The sequence below is a fragment of the Poecilia reticulata genome, chromosome 13 (genome assembly GCF_904066995.2).
Source record: "Poecilia reticulata chromosome 13, P_reticulata-male-v2, whole genome shotgun sequence".
Lineage (NCBI taxonomy): Eukaryota > Metazoa > Chordata > Actinopteri > Cyprinodontiformes > Poeciliidae > Poecilia > Poecilia reticulata.
In genome coordinates this window covers 9,697,765-9,722,852 of record NC_088842.1, presented here as the reverse complement: position 1 = coordinate 9,722,852, position 25,088 = coordinate 9,697,765, and the positions used below count along the sequence as shown (strand labels likewise).

Here is a 25,088-nt window from a genome sequence, read left to right as displayed (position 1 = left end):
AACGTATTTTCGACTTGATCGGTCAGTGCTTTGTAGAAGCATCTTTCACATATGCAGATGTGATTTTTGAAGTTATAGAAACAACGGATCAAATAGATGAAAAGAGACGAAATTGGAAGCATAATTTTAAAACAAAAGAACTTCATTAGCGGTGTGGAAGTGCTACGTTTTTTTATAACAAACTAAGCTCCTATGTTTGTATGTAATTAATGACAAAATCAAAAATTAGCCCACAAAACAAGCAGCTCATAAAAATCTAAACAATCCCCAAAGCTGCACAATCCTGTTTACGTCATAAAATCCCCCATCAAAAAGAAACGGTTGTTTGTTTCATCTACATGACAATTAAAAACGATGGCATCTTAACTTCCGAATACCAGAGTGGTCTAGTCAAAACCTAGGCTTTTTAACTGCTGAAAACATTCAAATTGACCTCAAACATGTACCTAAATTTCTCATGGCAGATCCAGCTAATTTAATTTAATCCAGAGTGAATCTTCATTTTCATAATCAAAGAGGTATTTTTTATTTACTTTACATCTTGTGCACATTTATGGACATGATTATAAGTTTTAATCGTCTGGTAAGTGAGAAGTGAGGAAGACTCACTCTGGATGAAATTCCTTTGCAGATCTGTCAAGACAACGAATTACATATGTTTGAAGGGGAATTAATAATTTTGTGGCCTCAAAGAGTCAAGGTTTGAACCACGATGCTGTGATCTTACTAGGTTAATACAGTAACAGGAAAAGCCGTAATACCAGCCCGATCCTGTACGCCGCCCCTGTACCCGACACGTCGTTTTGTGGTTCCTCTTCCACTCTCCTGCTTCTCCTCTTCCTTTTCTATCTAATTAAAGCCCCCCCCCATCCAAGATTGGCGATCCAATCTTGGATGTGGCGATCCAAGATTGGATCGCCACATCTTGGTGCGCTTGCAGATATCACAAAGCGTTTCCATTTTCACCATGTGTTCAAAGCTCGGGGTTTTGCCCTTCCAACCCGACTCGACTTGAAACTTCGTCACAACTTTCTCCCTCACCTGACTGGCGTGTTCCTTGGTTTCCATAATATAACGCCTTTTTTGTTCACTGATGTCCTCTGACAAAAACCTCTGAGACCTTCACAGAACATCTGGATTTATAGTGAGATGAATTTATGCAGATGCCAGCAACTGGAATCAAGTGGTGGTAATGTGTTTTATTTAGGTTTAGAGGCTAAAATGCGCATACTTTTCCAATTTAGACTTGGGGGGGGAGAAAAAAATAAAAAAAAATCCATTCAGATTACATTAGTGCTACTTGGTGTTAATCCATCAGATAAAATTCAATTCTGTTGACGTCATGTGATTAAAGTTTAAGGTCTATTAATGCTGTACATCTGGAAAGTATGTTTTTGGTTGATTTTGCTTAATTTGATCTATTTTTCTTTTTTGTGTTGTGCAGCCCATGTTTTCAGTCACACCCAGCCTTGCAACGAACGCCAACGCCGCCGCCGCAGCAGCAGCAGCCGCTGCGTTTAACCCCTACCTTGGACCCGTGTCACCCGGCTTGATGCCTGCCGACATCTTGCCAAGCGCGCCCGTACTGGTCACCAGCAACCCCAGCGTTCCAGTACCTGCTGCCGCCGCCGCCGCCGCTGCACAGAAGCTCATGAGGACAGACAGACTGGAGGTGAAAAGACAAAAAGAAAAGAAAAAACCCCAGATATTTCAAGCTGTTGATCACACAGATGAAAAGGATTAGCGTTATTATTTTGTCAGTCCCAAATCAGCCCCAGATTAGGAAATAAATTAGCAAAGCTCCAGTAAACGTTGCGCCCGCCAAGGATCTTATTTTTTTTCTCTGTCTTTTTTTCCAAGCTGCGCAAACAGACGAGGCTTTGAAACGTCGACCGACGCCTATTTTGAATAATAAAGGCAGGAGTTGGAAAGTCTTGCCTCAACAATTTTTGTTTGTAGGCTTTAATTATGCATCTTCTGTGCAGTTTCTGTCACAGTAACTACACCTTATTATCATAATTCAGTCACTGCCAAGAATTAAGCAAAGGGGGAAAAAAACCGACACTAATGAGATTATCTCTCGATAAACATTAAACTTGTTCCAATTAACAGGCTACAGACGACTGTGTTTGGCAAAATCTCAAGTTGTTCGGCAGAAAAGGTGTGTTCCTGTGTAAAAAAGAAAAAAAAAAACTTCCCGTCTTCGATGAAAAACAATTAGTTATTTGAAACCTGATGAGCGCCCCTCCCCTTGCTCGCTAATTGGACGGCAAGTCAATCTCATCCATTATGTAAGCTGCACTCGGGGAAACACTCGCAGCGGAATAATGGCCAAATCATTGGAGGGCAGGCAGGAGGTGTGTGAGGACGCCGGGAAGCTTGCATTTTGCACTTGTGATGTTTGGTGGTGGGGTAATTAACGGGGGCAGGAGGGACAAGGCCGAGCAAGTCGCCGGCTTGCGGTGGACGGGCGGGCGACGTGTGACACAGAGGACTGGGTTAATGACGGGAAAAGAGAAATGGAGCGGGCGATCGGAAATCGATCCTCAGACCTGTTGTGGTCGTCAGAGGAGGGTTGGAGGCTTGCGCAGACAAGGATAACAAGAACAGAAAAGGAAATGGCACAGATTGGATGTCAAGGACAGAGGAGTGGTCAGGCTTGATTGTAGGCTAAAATGGTGTCACTTGTGTCTATAACTGTTTTCTTGACGTTGGTATCTCACAGGCAAAAGTGGCAAAATACGGAAAGTATTAATACCTCTTGAAACATCTTTACATTTTGTCATATAGCACATAAATGTATTTTATCAGATTTTTTTTTTTGTCGAATGCAACACAAAGTGCTAGATGTTTGTGAATTGGAAGGGAATTACCGCACTTGATTTAATTTTCTTTTGCAAACTGATTTGGAGGATTGTGGCATGCGTTTTTGTTCTGTCCTCTTCACTCTGACAACCCTAAATGAAATCCAATGCAATCAAATCCCTCAATAAGTTACCCATTTTGTAAACAGGATCTGCTTTTGAGTATTTCTCAGAACAGCTGTGCAACAATCAGATCACACCAAGGTCCGATTGAGAGCATTAGTGCATAAATAGCAGCATGCTAACCAAAGAGCATAGCAGAGAGCAGCAATGGGAGAATTTGTTGATAGGAAAACATTTCGTTGAGTCATCCACAAAAAAAAAAGTGTGAAGAAGAGAGCCATTGTTCAAAGACAGGAGTCCAGTTTAAAAGTTTCCTGGATGCAGTGCAAGAGACATGGAAAAAATGAACCTGTTTGTGTCAGAGGAACTTTTTGGATCTTTAGCAAAAAGTTTGGAAACTAATTTTTTGAACCAGTTTTCCCAACCATGAAACACAGTGGTAGAATTTCACATTTAAATGACGGTAAACTTATTTTTTCCGCTTTGCAGTTTTGTGCTACTTTGTGCTATTAGAATAAGCCCAAAGAAACGTGTTGAAGCCATCATGTGGCTTTATTCAAGCTTTTCCACTGTATTTATGAGTTTAATCAAGTGCCAATAATTCTTGTTTATTTAACGTAAAAAAAAAACAAGAAGAAAAAAAACATGCTTGTTTCTGTACTTTCACACCAGAATTTCTTAAAAACAACTTAGTGAGAGACTTGCCTGCCTTGACTTAGAGTCTAAAGTGTGTCGTCTAAAATAAACATACCAGAAATTCCAATGGAAAAAAAACCCCTCTCATACCAGTCAGTAGATATTTCATTGTGGCTGGCAGAAGGTCCAATTTTAGAAGACAATCTTGCAGACTGTTTTCTTCAGAAATATTTCCTTGTCGTCTCTCAGACTTCTCTTCCTAATCCGCTTCACTACATCATTATCTCCATGTGCATTAAATCATTTGTTCCTTACCTGCAGCCCTGGTGATGCAAATGTCCCACAGGGACAGCTACCATGGGGCCAAAAATATGATTAAGGGCCCCTTTGTGTGTTTGTGGAGTGAATTAGTTTTACTGATTTAACTCCTGCTAATGTATAACTGTAAGGAGACGCTCGCCGGCTCACACCTGCCACCCCCGAAAGCCTAATCTGTTATCGTTTAGTCGTCTCTTGCCTTCTAATCTTTTTCGGCGGCACCTCTGTCTCCTCACTCGCCATCTGTCAGTCGCTTACTCTTTATTCATCAGCCCTGCTAATATCTTCTGTTCTCCCTCGCCTGCCTGCCTGCCCCGCCAACATCAGCCCGACAACAAGGCGATCTCGCTTTAAAACAACAACAAACAAACTAAGAAAGAAAACAGAAAACCCAAGGAGGTGTAGCAAGGGTAAGAGGAGTAAGACGGATGCAATGTGAGTCTTCAACGTCAGTCGGTGTTGGTGAACGGGGGTTGTCTCGTCAGAGTTGTTTTCCAGACAACAGACGTGTAAACAGGCCTTGTGCCGTCATAGAAACGTCGGTTGGTTCAACCCGCCATGAAAGTATGTTTCACTCTGCGAGGGCTAATGGTGAAAACGCAGCTTAGAAAAACAGCCAGGTGGAGACATGCTTCTTTAGGGTCAATCATTGCTTTGAGTCACCGGAGAAAATGTTTTTGTGTGTGTGTGTGTGTGTCCAGGTTTTGTGCGTCTCTCTGTGTTATTTATTATGTGTATTCAGGTGATTGCGTCAGTTAAAGCCTCCCCAGAGCCTAACCAGCCGCATATTTCCCATGGGCCTCACTTAAGCCAGTAAATTTCATACTGAAGCAATTACATCCCTCCTTAGCTTCCTTCCGAGGTCGTGAAGATGCTGCCCCCTTCTGTCCATCACGGGAACAACAACAAAAATGCTCAATAAATGAAAGTCAGCGTGTCAATCAACAGAAGTGGACAAGTTCATCACAGAGTTTGGATGGTTACTGGGATGTGAAGCTCTGAAGTCAGATTGATCATCTAATTTTTTTCATATTTTGTCCTTTTGCCACCAAATTCTTATTTTATTTTATTGGAATTGCATGTAACAGACTACAAATTAGTGTTTTCTTTTTCTTTTTCATTAGTGTAATCGGGCATTTATAGCCACCCCCTTTACTCCAACACCTCGAAGTAAATGGTTGTCCTGTATGTCATTTAACCTCAGTATAACTCTGTTCATTCTATAAAGTCTGATTATACAAATTTAGGGAACAATTAGAATGACAAAGATCACAAAACACACCAGACAGATTGGCGTTGAGGTTGTAAGGAAGCTCTAAGCAGCGTTAGAGATTACAATGAAATCCCAGGCATTGAACGTCTCACAGAGCGCAGTTTAATCTGCAATCTGAGAAGGCACAGAATATGACACGACTCCAAAGTCACAGAGAAATGGGTGTCCACATAAACTTGCAGGTCAACTAGAACATTTCTAATCAGGAAGCAACAAAGAAGGCATTGTTTCAGAGGAGTGTGCAGCTCACGTCGGAGAGTTATCTGTTGACAGGAAAGTTGTTTGTGGTGCTCTGAACAAATCTGGTAGGACAGACACTAAAGAGTGGGAGGAGTTACCTCGTTCAGATCCAATTAAAAAATAACTTTCTGCCGTACAAATTCAGTGGTGCTGATCATCATCCTGATCCCTGAGCATGCCTCTCCCCTAGCGGGCATGTTGTTCTGCTGCAAGGACAGGTACACTGGAAAAGTCCATGTAACCATGAGGGAAGTAATGAATTTGGGTTTTTTTTTAAAGACCACCAGAACTTGAAAGACTTGAGACAGGACAAAGAGCGTAAACATACAGCCAGACATGCAAGGAAGTGGTTTAGATCAAATCATGAATCAAGTCCACACCACAACCCAACTGAGTACCTGTAAACAACAGGTGAGAGCACCTGTTGTTTACAACAAACGTGAACTCCTTTGGCAAGGCACTGTAAAAGGAGCAGCAGCTCAATCACTGCCGTCTTGTCCCGATGTTAACGTTGAAGGACGGTGTAAATGTTCCCTGTTCTGTTTGTCGCCCAGGTTTGCCGGGAATACCAGCGAGGCAACTGCACTCGAGGGGAGAACGACTGCCGCTTCGCCCATCCGTCAGACAGCACTATGATTGACACAAACGACAACACAGTCACTGTGTGCATGGACTACATAAAGGGCCGCTGCTCGAGGGAGAAGTGCAAGTACTTTCACCCCCCGGCTCACCTGCAGGCCAAAATCAAAGCCGCCCAGCACCAAGTCAACCAGGCCGCGGCCGCTGCAGCCTTGGTAGGTATCTGTCCGACAATGACGCCGCCCAAGCAAAGGAGCGCATGGAAGAGATAAATTCAGAGAGCTATTCCCAGCTCATTCCTGATTTGCTTTGTGAAATTTTGAAATTCGGAGCAAGCAAAACATGCCGATGAACCTCTTATGTGCAGAGGAAGACGTTTCTATCCTACTCATGAAAATCTCCATCATTTCTGCAGTGTACAACTATAACTCACTATGCAATTAAAGACACATGCTTACTTGACTGTGCTAGCATGTGACTGAGCCTTCTGCTCCTCTCTTCACTCGCCCTTGTTCTGCTTCTTCATTAGCCGTGTATTTTGCTGCTCACAGTCAATAGTTAGCCTGTGCTAAAAAAATGTTTTGCTGAGAGGACAACTGTGTGGAAACTACTGCTCAAATTGGTGTAGTTTCTGCAATGCAGAGATTGCTTTCTCTAGGGACACACAATAAAGTTTTGCTTAGCTCAGTGCTGTAATGACATTGTGCAGGTAAATCCAGAGAGGAGGATTAGCTCTCGTGCTGTGATGTTCCTGCATATGCCTAAAAGAAAAACAATATTGTGTTTACTGCTGTTTAATCATCGAAAGAAAAAAAAAGAGTAGAAAGTGAGACTCGCATATAGATTGTTAGGGAAAGAGTGAAATATTTCAAGACTTTATTACTTGGAAGTTTGACGATTACAGATAGTAACAACCCAAAATTCTATGCCTTGGAAACTTAGACTTTTACACCAATTAAGAAAAAATAAATAAAATGTGTTTGTATGTTTAAATGTTATACATGTTATATATGTTATGAAGCTTTCATTTCAAATTCAAAATCACAGACACTAACGCGGCTGCAGGTTATGTAAAGCACAATAGGCCAACCATGTAAAACTCACAGATTAAAGTTGCCAGTAAATAACCTCCAGTGTCTTAATAAGGTTTAATGCATTGTAGTAAATAAAACACTGAAGTACCTAATTAAGATTAGAGCATAAGGCCAAATAGATTGTCATTGGTACAAGAACTTCGTTGGCCGATAATGTGTCACAAGGCCCTAAATTAAAGATAAACGCAGCCAACCACTCTTATGGGCACCCATAAAGATGTATATAAAGACGGATGAAAAATTTCACACTGAAAGATTTAGAAAAATACAACCATGGTGCAAAACGAGAGTAAGTCCTGCATCAAAACATAGCTTGACTAAACTTATAATGGCACTCTGAGATGGAATGACAACTTGTCCGAGTTTTACCCGACGTCTCACCCTTTGACTGACGACGGACGGACGGACGGACGGACGGACAGACGGACGGAAACTTAATAACTGCCATAATTGTTGATTTTAAGGTTTTCTGCAGGTTTTGTGAAAGCAGACGTGACAAACAAAAAAGTTGTGTTAATATAGAGTGTGTTTAGCTACAACTCTTCTGTGGGTAAAGGGAAACACTGTTAGGAGACAATAAGACAAAAATAAAGTACTAGGTTTATCATTCAGCAGAATAAAATACAACAGTTTCTTTCCACAGTCGTGTCTAAACCTAATGCCGCTACATTGTATATAAAATAATGACCAGCGATCAGAGCAGGAAGCCTCGGCTTTGAGGGTTAACTGATGGGTTTTGCGGCTTAAGCAGAGAAATATTGACTCTAGTCTTCTGAAAGCCCAGTCAATAAACTTCAGCTTCAAATACTATCATCGAAATATTGTTCTGGTTAAACCTGCATTGATAGTGACTGATAGTTTTTCTTTTCCCCTTCATTGAACTGAAAAAAGAAGGTCAGCTGATCCTCTTGTCTGAGCAGGAATATCTTTTGAACATGTATTTTCTCGCTAACTGTAAACGGGCGTGTGTTCATTCCAGTAACCCTATGCGCATGCTGTAGTCTTGTAAGTGGTGTATATTGCATTCAAATGATTTGTTTATTTTTTTGTTTGTTTGTTTGTTTGTTTTCCGACCCACACTGCACTGCTGTTCCCCCTCCTCCCCATGATGCCCCTTCGCTTGCTGGTTTATGTTATTGCGCTTGAACCCCATTGGCCCATTGCCGCATCACACGCTCGCTGCCTGCTAATTAAGACTCAGTCGGCTGTCAAATCGCTGAAGCGACCCCTCGACGCAGCTTTTGACCTGGTACTATGACCTTTCACCTTTTAGCTTGGCATGTTGCCATGGTGTTACACATGTCATTGACTGATGAAACTGTGGGAGCGCCGATTGGGGATGAACTCATGAGACGCCTTGATTCTGTTTACAGAGAACTTTCTCGCTCCAGAAATTAAGTTCAAAACACCAGAAATTATTTGATCCACAAAATGATTGATTCTAAAAATGAAAACTCATAATTCAGTTCATCGCCTTTTGGTGAGCCTTCAGTTGCGGTTTTTATTAGTGTCTTGGTAGTCTTTGCATGTTGGTGTGATTTTTTTATTTTGCATGAATAATTGTTGAGAAAGATGTCATAACAATATTAACATGTCCCACGCTAAATATCTTATTTCTCTTCGCTGACCGATAATGAGAACTAGATCTTGTACTATCAATGTTCATATATACTGTATATAAAATTATGTCTTATCCTTTACAAGCTGTTTAGTGCCAGTCATGTAGCCATGTTTATTGCCAGTGTTGCTGATGTAGCTCGATAGCACCACATCACGTGCTGCTCTAACTTTAAAGCAGCTCGCTGCTACTTCGTTTTATTTGTATTTGCTGTAGCAAGGTGAAAACTTTGCTTTCTAATGAAGTTCTCTTCTTCTCTCTCATCTGACTCTCGCTGTCGCCACTCTTTGTTTGCCTCTCCCTTCTCCCGTCCCGTTCTTCTGGTGTCGTCCCCCTGATCAGGGGCTCCCTCCCGTCTTGCCTCCTTTACCAAAGAGACCTGCACTTGAAAAAGCCAACGGTGCCAACACTATGTTCAATGCTGGCGTTTTCCAGTACCAACAGGCCCTGGCCAACATGCAGTTTCAGCAGCAGACTGCCTTCATACCATCAGGTAGGACCTTGTTTTTTAAATATACATATATACATATATTTAAATATCATCATAATGCAGGCTACTCAATCACTCCTGGATGTATATTTTAGCATCACTAAAGAATGGCTGAATGTGTGTTTTTTTGTGTGCGTCTGTGTCATGCTAAACAACTTGCATGATCTTTACTGCATACAGTGCTTTAGCCACGTATTCACACACCTTGAACTTTTTTTTTTTTCAAATGTTGTCATGTAATATTCAGAAACCTCAATTTGTAAGTCCAACACAAACTAGTGAATTATTGTGAAGTGGAATGAAAATGAGGAAATATTTGAAAAAAAAAAAAAAAAGCTGAAAAGCCAGACTGGAACTATTTGACCTTTTTGTATCCAGAGCTCAGTCATATTTAATAGAGAGAGCATTGATTTTCAAGTTGAGGCACAGATGATCAGTGAGGTTCAAGTCAGGACTTGGCCAGAGCCATTCGAAAGAAAATAAATAAATATGTGTTGGTATAAAGCCTTTCATTGTTTTGGGTCAATCTACCGCCAGCAGGTGAACCTTCACTAAAGCCCCGACTTGTTTTGTGTTCTGCTTCTGACAGTTTTTCATTTGGGGAATTTTCTTTTTTTTTTTTTTTGTTTTCAAAGCCTTTATTTGAAAAGTAGGAAAATGAGAGAAAGGAAAGACATGCGGCAAAGGTCACCATGACGATATGTATTTTACCGGATCAATGAAGTGCTCAGAAGGATGTCGATTTTCTATGGTTTTACAAACTGGGAGTTCTTACAGCTTTCTTTCAACAGTGTTTTTTTTCATCTTGACACCTTTTGATGGAGGAATTTGTGGATTGTAAAACTAATAGATCAATAGATCCTGCAGTTTCCATGGGTCATTTAACTGATTGCCACAGTCTGTCCAGTTTAGGTGGACATTTATGTCTTCTCTTGGTAGGTTTGCAGATGTGCCTTTCTTGTTTTGTTGAGGGATAGTAGAATATAATCAAACAGAATAGAATATAAATACCCCTAATTGTCTCACTGTGGGGAAATTTGGGAATTAACTGAATAGTGCTAGATGTTCAAAGACCTGCCTGGTGCCTTCCTTAGTGATGCTGCTTGTTTACTAATGTTCTCCATCAAACCTCTGAGATCAAATAGAGATCGAGTCTATTTGTGAATTAGGTGCGACTTGGAGCAGTGGATCTGACATGGGGATATAAAAATGAAAAGGTTTCAGCGACAAAATGCAGTTCTCTGTTGCGAAAATTAGAATAAGTTCAAGGGGTATGAATGCCTTTGCAAGTCAATATTTAGACACAGCATGAATTTAAGTTTTGTGGTAAATTGACAGACATTTGCTCTGGAGGCTATTTTAGGCCAAACCAAGCAAGTGATGTACAGTATCATCTTCTTTACAAATTCTGTTGCAAAAAAAAAAAACAAGTCATCAGACAATCAGGGCACCTAATTGGCTTCTGACTTAGTTAACCAGATGTTGACATTTGACAGACAGGATCTTACTGGATCATCAAAAGTAAGAAGGATACACCCTCCACCTAAAGAGTGTGGTATAATCAAATACACACACACGCACGCACGCACACACACGCACACGAGGACAGCCTTGTTGCAGAGTACATCTCTAGACGTTGCAGAGTCATCTTACAGTGTGGCCAGTGTTCTCATCTGACAGCCTAAGAATAGCTCGCCATCGATTCCCAGCAGTTCCTCGTATGTCTCACTCCGCTGGGCTGTCAGGTCACCACAGTGCACTTAGGGGATTCAAAAAAGGAGGTCACTCAAATATTTCATGGTGCAAACAGTTGCTGTGAGGCCGCTGGTGAAACGAGGCCACTGCTAGTATTTAATTTTAATTTAATGGACCGGCAAATTCAGGCTGTTATGTACGCTGTTATTCCTGATAATCAGTATCAATGGTCGGCTGGAGCAATTCAATTCAGCAAGGCCGTTTAACCCACCGTGAGCGTGATTTGTTCATGTTCAGGTCAAATCCGGTGATGTGTGATTCTAAAAAATTTTTTTTTTCTTTGATGTCTTCTCCCCTCCCTCCCCAAACTCCCCTCCCATTCACTCCGATCCCTGTTGCAATGCATGATGGGCAGGCTCGATTTTGTGCATGACACCTGCAACAAGTGTTGGTAGGTGCCAGCTTTCCTTACTAATCATGTTTGAGTCCTTTGTGGTCTCTCCTGTCACTTTTAAGTCATCCTGTGATTTTGAGCACATTCTTCACCCTGCAAAACCTTTGACTGATGTTACAGTCTCTTGACGGCAGCTTCAGCGTGAATTGCAAAATTGTAAATTAAATTTTTTTTTGGGGGGGGGGGGGTTATATATAAATTGGAAGTTTTACTGCACTGCTGCAGTACGTCCTTAAGAAATACATTTCTATTCTTTTTAGCTCTGTGAGTCACCTAATGCTTGTTGCAGTTTTAATTCCCCTGCTGCATTATGTCTCCATCTGAAGCGCTCTAACCTCTGCAGTACTTCATTTTACTGCCAGGCTGTGAAAAGCCACTTGAACATGAGAGAATTTGTATTTGCAACAGAAATATTAGAGGAAACTAAATTTGCTACAACAATAATTTGAGATTTCTTTATTTGGCACTTAACATTTTAGCAGCTGGATGAACTTTAGTTTTTTTCTAAATATTAAGTTTTGAACTTTATGTTGTTCAAGACGTAAAATAGCAACTCACTAGCATTTAGGAGAACCTGGTTGCAGCGACGCAGTGATCAAAGATTTGTGGACGACTTCAAATCTTCGGTTTCTGTAAACCTCAGTAACTGCGAATGCGGATTTGATCCGATTTTGAGAGCCATAATTAAACAGCATTCAATATATCTCCCTCTCTCATCTTTCTGCAGCGACTGCTCTTTAATTATTCAGAGTAGAAGCCGAGGAAATATCGTGCTGTACGTGTGACATCTTTAGCAACTTAATATATTAACTTATTTAGACGCTGACATTAAAGAAAAGAAGTAAAAATCTAGCATTTTCAATAACAGTTGCAACCTCACATGGATAACAAGGAGCAACTTTACATCTCCGTCAATTCTACCAAAATATCCCAGGTGGGTGCAAACATTGATACGTAGCTCCAAATAGTAGCAAAATTCAGTTAAAAAACAAAATAACCAAAATGTCAAAAGTATGTGATGGAGAAGGAGCAGAATAGCCAGTCTGGATGAACAGCCTCAGTAAAAGAAAAGGTTGCATCTTTCTGATTCTTCATTTTTACACACCTCGCTGCCCTATAAAAAAAAAAAAACAGAGAGTCTTCCTTAAGTCAGCACGTCTGCACCGAAGATTGTTGTTCTCGGCGCATCCATGGAGGGCTTACTTTAACAGATTTAATGAAAAGATCCTGTTGTGATTCCAGCCTGACTGAGAGTGGAAATGTGCATGAATAAAGTGACTTGGACAACTTCCTCTCACCCTTTGTTTGCCAATCTATAGACCGTGTCTCTGACCAAGCTAAGCTCAGTGGCAGATGTTGAAATTCACTCACCAAACAAGAAATTTAAGACTTGCAGCTGGTTTACAAAAAAACAAACAAACAAAAAAAAAAACTGGAGACTTCTCTCATGTGTATTAGCAGTCCGAGCGCAGACATGAAAATGAGGTACAGAGCATGAAAAGCTTTAAATCTCGTGTGGTTCATCTTGCCTGTGTGATCTTTCCTTTAAGTACCCATGATGCACGGTGCTTCTCCAGCCACTGTGTCTGCAGCCACCACACCTGCCACAAGTGTTCCCTTTGCAACAGCAACAGCCAACCAGGTTTGCTCCTCTTCCTGCCTCCTCTCACTTTCTTTCACATTATTACTTTTATTTTATTTATTTTTTTCAAATCGGCTCAGGCTTTTTCTGTTTTCCTTTAAACGATGTGATTCTTTTGCGCTTCCTCATAAATAATGCACGAAGAGAAAACAAAGGCTCGTCTCTGATCTTTTGCTAGTTATCTGTGGTTTTGTTTCTACTCGTCTTTCACATGAAATGCTGTTTGTCCTCGTTTTGTTCGGCCCATTCGCTAACTCTCTCTGTTTTTCCTTGTCTTCCCATTTTCTCTTCTCCCCTCTCTGTCAGATTCCAATAATATCTGCGGACCATCTGACTAGTCACAAGTATGTGACCCAGATGTAGGAGTCTCTGTCAGAACAGTATGTACTTCTTCCTATTGGAGTGTCTTGCACAGTTCCTGTCAAAAACCATTTCAACGCAACGTAGACGGTTCACTGGAGTTAAATGTTTAGGAAAACGATAGAAATTGTTGTCCACACTTATCGGCGTCTGTAGTAAAGGAACTGGAAGAAAATAATTTGGTCAAATGAGGCAAAGAATTAGGTTTTCTGTGGCAAACAAAATCCAGGTTGGACTATTTAACAAAAGTGGGAAATAAAATATTTTATCATATTTCATGGGACAGTACTGAAAATATGGCTTGTACAATGTAATCAGTCTACAGCATTAATTTTCAGTTCCCTCAAAATAACTCAGCCCACGCCCTGTAGCGTCTAAATCATGAGTGACAAAAGTGAGCACACAGTGAAAATGCCCAAATTGGACCCAATTAGCCATTTTCCCTCCCGGCTGTCACGTCACTCGTTTGCGCTAAAAGGTGTCAGGAGTGAATGGGGAGCAGGTGTGTTAAAATTGGTGCCATCGCTCTCACGCTTTCTCATTTCGGTCACTGCAAATTTATCATGGCAGAGAACTGTCTGAGGATCTGAAGAAAATAAATTTTACTCCACAGAAACAAAAGAGGTTGAAGATGTGGGTGGGGTTTAGCCTTTGAGTGATCTCACCATGCTCCACTGGATCAAACGCCACTGCATCAACTATGGTGAAGAAACCTTTAAGCAGTCGGCCTGCGTCTCTTCTACAAGCTCTGGGAACTTTGTGAAACCTCAGACTTGAAATAATAACATGGTGCCACTTGTCAAAAAAACTGATTATGATCGGGTCCTTTAGCAGGATTCTGTTCAAACATATAAACATCCATCCCAACAGAGAGCAGGTTTTAATCAAACTTTTTCCAGACCTTAAATTTATAGAAAACTTTTTATTTAAAAAAAAAAAAAAAAGTTAGCAAAATATTTCTCTCATTTTTGTTCTGGAAATTTGTCTGATGATGTTTTTTTTACTTGAAATTAAACAGTGTATAGGATTCACAAAATATGACTTTTTTTTATTACTGCACAAACAAATTTTCTTCTTATTAAAAATCATCATTGCTATATTGCATCTAGACTTGTATTGTTTATAATTAAACAGTTAATCTACATTAAACTACTTTGATGTTTAGAAATAAACCCTTCAAAGATCCTCTGATCTCCTCAGCTCCTTCTGTCACACGAAAAGAATAACCACCCAATTTTATGATTCTCGGGATTTAAGATTTATTTGGAATCAACAAAAGATGATCAAAACTTCAATCGAGATGAAAAGATTGAAAAAAAAACTGATAGGAAGTAATTAGAATGGAATCGTGCATCAAATGTTCTGGAGAACAGAGAACGTTAGTCCACACATCAAATTAAGGGGTTGATTTAAATGAGTAAAGTCTAAAACACCAGTTTCAAAATGATGATAACCTTCACGTTAGCAGGAGCTGTTATGGTTCTCTCAAGCCTTGGCAAAACAATGCAAGAGAAATTCTCGCTGTTACTTTCCACAGCAACAGATCAATCTGTCGTTTCCAAACATGAACTCCTTAATCACTCGTCTCTGAGCGGCCATCGGTGTCTGAACCACCAATCAGACGCCGACCTGGGGAACACAAGTAAATCAAGCTCTCAAAGTTATTACAAACATGTAATTAATGCTTGGAGGAAAAAAAGAGACATGCTAACATGCTGCAACATGTCTGACAGCATTTATAGTTACAATTATTCATGAATTCAACGTTTGTAAATAAATTTTAAGTCTTGGGGAAAAAAAATCTGACTATTCATATGTCAAAGACTGTAATATCTCGGGTTATGCAGTGTTAGCATAGGTAAGATAATATTTTTCTCATGTTTTTAAGACCTGAACATGTTACGTGTGTGGGTGGGAATGTACTTTGACAGGACTAGAGATGGAGACTGTTAAAGTATTCACAGCTCAAAAAGGCAGAGATTCAAAAGTAATACATGGTAATACATAATAACAAGAAGACAAATATTAATCTAAATGTCTGTGTTTATTTATTTTTTTTTCTTTTATCCTGTCCAGATGGAACTGGAGGTGGAGCGTGCTGGTGTCAAGTCCAAGATTAACGGTCAACCTTCATACAAGTAACAGCGAGAGCCGAGCCGGTTTGGAATAACATCTGCATGTTAGCACAGAAGGAGCAACTCGCTAGAGAGGTTCTCATGTGAAGTTCATGCACAGTTTTACACGACGACAGACAAAAACAACAACAAAAAAAAAAAAACGGAAGAAGAATTAGAAGAGCGTCATTTGTATTTCAAGACTTGCCTCTCGTTTTGCAGAGGCGACTAACCTTTATTCACCAGACACATTTTGAATGTCGACACGAGGTTCACGTGGGGTTGGGGGAGCAGTCATCGGGACTGAATCGGTACGTTCGCTGACCAAGAAACACGTCTTGCGTTGTCTTGTTTGTTTATCGGTTGTTGGTTTTTCGAATGTCAATGTGTTCATTTGTTTACACCAAGGTGAACCTTGTATCTCAGTTAAAGGTAAAGGAACAGATAATCTGACTGAACCACATATGCATGCACAACGATTTTCTTTATTTTTTAATTTTTTTCTGTTCTTATATGGTTTTGTTCTTCTAACAGTGATGAGGGAATTTGCCTGAGCAAGAAACCAACTGAATGTCTGTGATGTGTCTTGCAAACCTTTGTAGCCTACCTTTTTATCTCTCAAGCACACGTCTTTAACCTTGCAGGAGTCCCTGTAAAGTGCCATGCATCTCAAAATATACAGGAATTGTACTCAAGCAGTGTTACAAAGTTTTAAACTCTACAATTCCCTTTAATTCATACGTGTCTGTTTTAGGGTTTTGCTTTTTTTCAGGACAGCATGTTGCGTCCAGCCACATGACTTGTCGTTACCTGTAATTCCCGCTAAGCGCCACTGATTATTGCACCCCGAATATTCTACTGATTTGAAACCTTTTTACATTTTTTTTTGTTTTTACTATATTTTTTAATATCTGTCAGCTGTTTAGAAACGCGATGGTTGGACCTGCAACCACAACGATCTGTCTTTCTGTGCCAGCATGTGCTTTGCAAAAGTATTCATACCACCTTTTTCACGTTTTTTCACTCTGCAACTACAAACTTAAATGCTCTTCTTTGTTCTTCTTTTGTGACAGACCAACACAATGTAGCGCATCATTTGTTTTTCTCTAATGATCTACTTTGTAGCAATACATTTTGCTGCGAGGAGAGCTCTAAAATGGCACAACTGTGAAATAACCTCATGTTCTCAGTTAGATTTAGATGTAAGGCATCGAAACGTAAGAATTGAGTCGTTCTCCTAGTTTCCTATATTTACTTTCATCCATTTTCTCATGACCTTCCTGTTCCGCTAGAGAAAAGCCTCCCCCCCTAAGTGCCGCCTGCATCATCGTCTCATCGTTGCGACGGCGTGCTCAGGGTTGTACGAAGTGTTGGGAGTTCTGCCACAAACGCTTCATGCAACATTTTGCAAGCAGGCGACTTTCCGAAAGCCGCCGGAGAAACCTCGAGGTCGTCAAAGTTTTGGACTTCACACACACGCCAAATTTCTCTGCGCTACTTTGTGTTGGTCCGTGACAGAGCAAATGTAATTTAGGCACTCGGACGTTTTTGTGGTTGTCGGGTAGCGAAATGTGAAAAAGTTCAGTTGAATAATAATGCTTTTCTTCAAGGTAGCGCAAGTTGCATGCAGGCCTGAGCGAGAGACCAAAGAATCTCTCTCTGGGATAAAGACGAAAACAATGAAATAACTGCTGTGAGGCCAAACAGAAATCTGTAAAGAAGAGTCTGTCGGTGGAGGTGTGATGATGTTTGTTTTTCTTTAAAAAAAAAAAGAAAAAAAAGAAAAGAACATAATTCGTTTTTCTTATACATGGTTATGCATATTCTAAGACAGGTTGTCGAAGAAAAGTCAGTGTAGTGCGTGCGTGTATATATGGTCCGACATATTTAAAAGTGTTTTTTTCTTTTTTTATACCTGAGAACTGTTTTTCGGATAGTCAGCCAAAGTCTTTTTGTGTCACTGTTGTAATGAGTAGACTAGATGGGCTGACTTCACCAGGACGCCCAGCCCAAAGAAGGTTCGGGTGTTTAGAGTAGATCTCTGAAACTGCTTGTTTGTTTTGTTTTGTTTCTCTCATGGTTGTTTGGGTGTTCTTCAGGCATATTTTAATTGACGGACAAGGACGGCTTAAAAGCGGCAAGAAAATGAAACCTGATTGTATTACTCATCCAAAGCCTTAGAATGTACCATCGGGTCAGCACAATGCAACACGCCATTTTGAACCATGCAGCTGCCTAATACACACCATAATGCAACACACACAGAACACCACGTGGCTGTCATGCTCGTGTTCTCCTAACCCTCTCTGTCCTTCTGAGACAAGGAGTGTTCATTTTGTTTGGAAAATACTTTGATATTAGTTCTTATTTTTTAGTTTTGCGGATGATATTTATCTTTATAATAATGAGTATATTAGGTACAGTGTGTGCGTGTGTGTGTATGCGTGCGTGCGTGTTTCTGCGTGTGTCCTCCCATCCAGAGTTTTTCCCAAATATTCCACGGAATGTCTTTTTTTTTTTTCTTAGTACGGTTACGATTGTAAGCTCGATGTTTTCTACGTTATGCATATTGTCGAAGTGTATGCAGTTTTTGTTCATTTCTCTCGACTTTTTTTGTTGTTGTGTGTGTTCTTTGAACAAAGATGTTTTATTTTATATGAGTATCTAACAGTGTTGACACAATAGAAACAAGAGAGGCTGAGTTGTCACTGTGGCAACGTTCGTCAATAGCTGACTAATATTTTAACGACTGTAAGGTTTGTACCTAGTCCTATAAGCGTAAAAAAAAGAAGAAAAAAAAAGATGTTATCGAAAAGTCTAGTTCATAGATGTTTAGAGTAAAGATGTTATTTTCTACTGTACCCATTTCAAATATTAACTATTGTTTAAATATTTCTACTCTCCCTGGAAATTGGGCCATGTTGGAAAACAAGCTGCATATTTAATCACTTTTACAGGCGTAGCCGGCAGGGCGAAGGTGAACTTGGCGAGCGGCGGTCCGACGCGCTCGCCTCCAACTTCGCCAACTGCAAACAACGGGGGGAGGGAGGAAAGAAGAGGAGGATGGAGGAGTGGGGAGGGGAGGAGTGGGAGGGGAGGAGTGGGGAGAGGATAACCGTGGTGATAAAGAGGTAATAAAGTTTGACTTTTTTGCACTTCTGTACATAGTCAAAAAAAATAATAACATAAAAATAGAGAGTATTGTGTATATTGAGATCTTATTTTGAATAAAAAAGAAAAACAATGACAGGGAATTTTGCTAGGACAACAAAAAAAACTACAAAAAAGAAAAAAAAATGATTCTTTTTGAAAGGCTGAACAAAAATTGCTTGCATTTAGAGGGCGCTGAGTTCTCACTCACATGCCTCTTTTCGGAAAAATAATAATCATGGTTTCCCCCAGTGTATTATAAGCCTGGCGGGCCACCAGGCTTTACTTCTGCCCCCACCAGGCTTAGCATTGCTTATCTATTCAAGTTTTTGTTTAAAATGTTTGCATTTTTTAAGACTTTGTAGTTGGTGTTCAAATATTAATCTTCCAATCGTCCAATAACACATAATTATCAAGTGATATTTTCAAATTTCCTGCAAACTTTAAACATTTTTTAACTCAAAAACACAAACGGGCGGCTGGATGAACGACTGCCAAGCCACCCAACCACCAGGCTTAGCATGTTTTCTGGGGGAAACCTTGATAATGACAATAAAAAAAAGAAAAAAGAAAAGGCCAAGTGTTGCTCCCTCTTTTTTGTCAGCAGCTTGTAGTTTGCCCGATAAAACTTCTGGAAGGAGGCGTCCACGGCCGTCCTGCGACGTAAGAGCCTGGCGGGGGTCCGGAGGTGGGGGAGGGGGTTCGTCTGGTTTCCCTTAACCCGTCCGTATCGACGGGTCAGCGCCATGACCGCCCCCCTCACCCCTCCACACAGCCCCCATCCCAGGCCCCACCTACCACATGTTCTGTCTGTTTTACCTTTACTCAGAGTGGAATGCATGTCAACGGAAATACATATAATACAGTGACGGAGAAAAAAAAAACGATAATAATAAACTTCACAACACAGTAATATTGATTAAGAACTCATTTACACAGAAAGATGTATTTACAGTATACAATATCCTATCAATGTAATGGAGTAAAATATATATATAAAATACAAAAACATAGAGTAGTGTTTTATTTAAAAAGAAAACAAACAAAAAAAAAGGTTTTCAGAGACTGTACTCACTAAGGTTTCACCACTTGGGGAGATAAAATACATGCAACACAAACACCATAGCTATAAGAGTAATTTTTGTTTCCGTTTGTGTCAGCTGTGCTTGTGGTCGATGGAACGGATTGAACAGGAAATGTCAGGGCGACGTCAGAGTCCATCAGTAAGGCTTTCCTTGTATTCTAAATACCTTGTAATTATTGCAAATGGAGTCCTTATTGTTTCAATATCTGCTTCGTCCTTGGATTAAATAAAACCAAGGATTTCTGGTCTGGTCAAACAAAGCTTTCCCTCATTAAATCAATGAGAAATGTCCCAAATTTGCAAGTTTTATAATAATGTATTGGTACTTTCTGCTTTGCACTCCGTCCCCGATGGCAATTCACAAAAAGTTTAAACTCGGGTTAAACTGAGTTCATTTCAAAGAAAGTTTTATAATTTGTACTTTTTTTTTTTTTTTTTACAATGGCTTCGGAGAACTGCATCATTAATACACTGATGTCAAATTATTACTTCAATTGTCAATCGATGCCTTTAACTTCTACTTTTAATTGTTCGTTATTTCTTCATGTCATGCAGTCATTTGAATATTTTTGTTTTTGCCCTGATGGTGGCAAACAACTGGGCAGCGACTTCAGCTCTAGAAGTCTAATGTTTTGTTTCTTCATGTTTGGTTTTTTCTGCTGTGAACGACGGTGTCATTAGCAAGTCCTCTTTCTGAAAATAGGCTCAGAGAGTGAAAAGTAATTTGGCAATTTGTCCAGCAAGTAGGGAAATTCCCATAGAAAATGACAGTTTTGAGACCTAACAAACTGGCATCCTACCAGGAAATTTGAAAAAAAGTTGATGGATAGTCTAGTATGGAGTTTATGTAGTAACAGGAAGCAGGACACTAATAAAGGATGCGGCAAATTAAAAAAACTTCTAAAGCGTCCAGTGGCGCAACTACACATTATTCAGGTGGATGCGAAAACTTTCTTGTTCCCACAAGTTTCATCTTCTGGAATCTGTTGTACGTTTGCAGTGTTGATGTTCGCGCCCAAACCGAGGCGTAGTTCACAAATTTATCATGCAGTCGGTTTGAAAAGACGAGTGTCGATCTCTTTTAAATTTTCCAAAAATCTATATATTTTTTTCTCTTATAAAATAAATATATTTACAAATCCAGAACACAAAAAGGTCTGGTAAGTCAAGCAAGTCACACTGATCAGTGTTGACCACGCACACTGAATCATGCTCTGTTTGAAAATGTAACGTTTGCTCTGAACATTCGGCGTCGTCCTTCCTCTTCCACAAGCACACTCTTCTTATATTTATGATATAATGTAAACTTTTTGTTTTTCTCTTTATGATTTGTATGTTTGTTCTTTCTGCTCGTAGTGCTAAGATGATGTATCCTGTCCTCTGCCGCAGTTTGTTTCTGCTTGTTTTACTGTTCCAGGCCCCCTGGAGGAATGCGTTGCGTTTGCATGCTGGCCGCCTCGTTTGGGAAAGGAAAGGCGCTCAAAGGGAACGATGTGCATAGGTTGCAAAAGTCTTAAGCCATAAAACTTCAATCATCAGAACGAAATAAGGAAGGAGCTTCACAGACGGGCAGGGCGCGGCACTTTTTTCTTTTTTTTTTGGAGTTGACAGAAAAGCGTGTATGCCTCGGTGTTACTGATGACATCATGCACTAAATCAAGAAGTGTAGAGTATTTAATAGAACCTTTGGAGTGATGTTTCAACTTTACAGGTTGTGTGGTGTTATGAGAAAATGTTTTTTTTTTTTTCTGTTTTTTTTTTTCATGGGGCCTGTATTGCTATATATTCTTGCTGTTATGAATTTGAAAAATGTAATAAAATTTACAACGGATGCAGATTGTTTTGGTGTCATTTCATCAACTTGTTTTGTAGCAGTTTGTAATTAAATTGATATTTAATTGGAACATTTATTAATTTTTTTTTTTAAATTTGGTGGAAAATGTCAACTTTAGTACATTAACCACACAATCAAGTAGTTTCATGCATTTCAAAAAACTTGTTTGTTATATTCTTTTCTTACCTCAAATTGAATGTGTAAAAATCCAAACAAGTTGAAAAAAAATATAGATTCAAACTAAAACAGATTGATTTAAATAAATGTTTGCTTAGAAAACGGCATATTCACATATCGTAATTTGTACATTTTAAACTTTACAGTATTTGTACACTATGTACATCTAATATGTTACACTGCTTTCCACGATTTTATTAATGTTATTCCGTTAATAAAAAAACAGTAAAATCAACGCCTGAGGTTCATTCATTTTAAACTACGTTTAAATGAAAGAATTGTGAAATCTAAAGCTCAATTATAGTTATGCCAAAATCTACCTTAGCCATACTTTGACTTTATGCTGGGTATTTTGTCCCTCACACAATTCCTCAGTTGTAAATTGTCAGTTATGGTGTTGACACATCATGGTTGTGACAAACAACTTAGGAATAAAAAGAAGAACAAACTAAAGAATAACATAAGCTAACCAGAGCTAACTAGCCCTCTTAGCAAAGGAAGAGAAGGGTAGTGGTCATGGGGTCCTCAGAAGTTCTGGTGGCCCCCAATAATGCCTGATTTTTTTTACATTATTTTCATTTCTGACGGTGTTGACAAAAACTAGGGACACATTTCATTGGAGTTGGAAAACATATAATTCAATTTATTGATACCTTTATAATTATCCATATGACTACTTATACTTAATTGTCATAATATACAATTTTAGTATTTCTTTAATTATTTTAAACTATTACAATATATTGAGTTCTGCTCCTGGACAAGGGCTTTTACAGGCTTCATCCACCGACTACAATGTTTAAAATAAAAAAAATTTCAGCAAATACCTGGAAAATATACATTGTTATGCTCACATGGCCCAGGTTAGTTTAGTCAGATATGTGAAAAAAATATTTTGTGTATATTTGATTCAAATTTTGTTTATCCATAGGACCTGTTTTATCCCTATTCCCAAGAATCACATGATGCAGTATTATTAAAAACGCAATATTGGTGCAGTATTCAGACTACAATATCTATAAGCAGTAAGCTAGTAGTATACATATGTTATATATGCACGTGGATTGTGGATTAACACAAACCATTTTGATAATTCAGCACCGATGCTGATGTGATTAAAAAAAAGACTTTTATTGCTGAAACATTTATGGTGATCGATGCAGACAATAAAAGTGCTTCGGTGCACAATCAATCATTTCACACTAGTTCTTTGTTTATTTTTGCGGAAATAACCAGCATAATTGATTTCTGATTTTATTAGCCTAATATGTTGCAGACTTGTTTTTAATCTTCTCGGGGTCTTCGGAGGCCTCGCTCCGATTGTGTTGTTCATTAAAATGCTATTTGAGATAACTCCATGCATGACGCATCATTCCGTCTTGGCCGGCGAAGCTTCTCGTTTGGAGCACAGATTTTAATTGAGATAGAAACATGGGCCTCATTTAGCTGAGCCGGGGTGTCGGGGGCTTTTTGACGGGATCTAAATTTGGACCCAGTTGGTTAAGGAAACACATTTCAGCAAGTTTTAACCAGATCTTACATGCGTTGGGATTTAGGTTTTGCACAACTTGGTTTTCCATTAGAGATGCTTTGTGTTGCGGTTTTCTCACGTTAATCAGAGAATTGGTTCGGTAACCATAATCCAAAACATTTGTGTTAAGCTTCCTGGGTTTTGTCCAATCGGTTCACCGGGTTCATGTGTCGGCAGGCGTGTTGGTAAAAAGATGCGTCTCCAAGTAGCGCCACTAGATGGCACTGCCGCTTTGAGAATTTCGACAGCAAACTCAACAGTTGGATTATGATCATCTGTTAATACTCAGGTGAACTTTGTTTGTAAAAACTCTCATTCTGTAATAATTTTTAATAATAATAGTTTTTTTTTTCATTGAACTTTATTGGCTTGGTGGAAATATGTTTATGGAGGTTGAGCAGTTTGGAAGGACTGCCTTTGGTAACTGAGGTGGAATCTTATGGTAATGGTTGTATGTTCATTTCCTCACTCCCATCAATTAAGTTTTAATATCTAAAGGTATCTTCTAATGGAAGGTTTTCAGTGGCGTTAATATCCAACACAGTCGTTGGATGGAAAGCTGAGTTTAGAGTTTTCTAACAGTCCCTGACGTCCTGCACAAGGTCACTGGGTCACAAGGTCAAATAGATTCGGCTTATTTACGCAACGGCAAATCACAGCTGAGTCCTTGAGGCATTTTACAGACGGACTTTCTTTAGCTGTACAGTGTCCCTTTACTTTCTGGGTAATTGGTTGTGTTTTATTTGATAATATTCAAGTATTACTGGTGCTACTTTATGAGCAAGGTAAACATAAACATGTGATCTGCCTGTGTCACATGGTAATATCTAAGAAACATGACTGGCTGACAGCCCTGTTTCTCATTGCTTACGAGGTAAATGATTTTTTTCTTGGTAATAATGCAAATTCTTTATCTTTATGCACGTAAATCGATAAAGAATTTGCATCAACTGTTGCTAGTTTATAGACGGGTTAACATAAACCTGTACAAGCCGAGTTAATTGGTAATTACTGTTTAACATCTCGGAAGTTAAACATTTTCCTTGTCTGTTCAAATTTAATGACAGTATTAATATGTGACAATTTACCACATAAGCCACTGGTAAACATGGGGTAACTTAGGTATTTGTTAAACAGTAATTTGATTGTAGCCACCTTGTAAAATGAGTTTTAATTACATAGAAATACACTGTGTCTTATTTCTTTAATTATATCGTAATATTTACTTGGTAATATCTGGTTATTTACTGCAAAAGCAGTTTGTAAACATTGGGTATGGTAGGCATTGTTAAACTGTTGTAATTGCATAGTATTACTCCGTAACTTATTACGTACTTACTTGGTAATTACATTGTAATTAGCGAACTGTAACAGAAGTATGTACAGAGCATACTCTGTACATACTCTCAGGTAGGCTGATGTTTAGCATTTTAAACATTACATTTATTCTTAATATTCCAACTTTTAGAAAACCTGTCTAAGAGTTTCTTGTTCCCTGAAAGCCCCAAATCCAAAAATAAAAAATAAAAAAATCTTCTAAAAAGTATTAAATCTACAGAAATGGTGAATTTTCAAAACATGAATCATAAAAATCAAACCACTTTTCAAATGTATTCAAGATTAACTGCATCTCATAATAAGCTCCATAACTAGTTAATTAATAACGAATTAAAACCGCTGAAGGCTGCTTCCATTCATTAGATCCCGTTCACGTTCTCCCCTCTGCCAAACATTCCTTCCCGCGTCTTTTCCATCCAGCAGCTTTGCTTTTCCTTTCCTCCTGTCATCTTGGGGCCTTTCTCGCGTTTTGGCCCGTCTGCCCTCCCCTCCCTCTCACTTCCCTCCATCTCTCTGTCGTTAGAGGGAGAACAT

General features: G+C 39.3%; 1 protein-coding gene across 7 annotated transcripts in view; it reads left to right on the top strand.

Annotated features, from left to right (window-relative positions):
• Positions 1 to 21,506, top strand: part of LOC103474703 (muscleblind-like protein 1) — a 76,553-nt gene extending 55,047 nt beyond the window's left edge. For 2 of the 7 annotated variants that reach the window (XM_081614180.1, XM_081614179.1), the window contains exons 4-11: positions 1,445 to 1,672; positions 5,949 to 6,188; positions 8,263 to 8,316; positions 9,028 to 9,178; positions 11,286 to 11,321; positions 12,875 to 12,966; positions 13,273 to 13,346; positions 15,403 to 21,506. In XM_081614180.1, the coding sequence (XP_081470306.1) occupies positions 1,445 to 1,672; positions 5,949 to 6,188; positions 8,263 to 8,316; positions 9,028 to 9,178; positions 11,286 to 11,321; positions 12,875 to 12,966; positions 13,273 to 13,329 (858 nt within the window). In that variant the 3' untranslated portion in view covers positions 13,330 to 13,346; positions 15,403 to 21,506. The remainder of the gene's footprint in view (positions 1 to 1,444; positions 1,673 to 5,948; positions 6,189 to 8,262; positions 8,317 to 9,027; positions 9,179 to 11,285; positions 11,322 to 12,874; positions 12,967 to 13,272; positions 13,347 to 15,402) is intronic. The other 5 variants (XM_081614181.1, XM_081614183.1, XM_081614182.1 and 2 more) reach the window with 5 other exon arrangements.
• Positions 21,507 to 25,088: the final 3,582 nt, after the last annotated feature.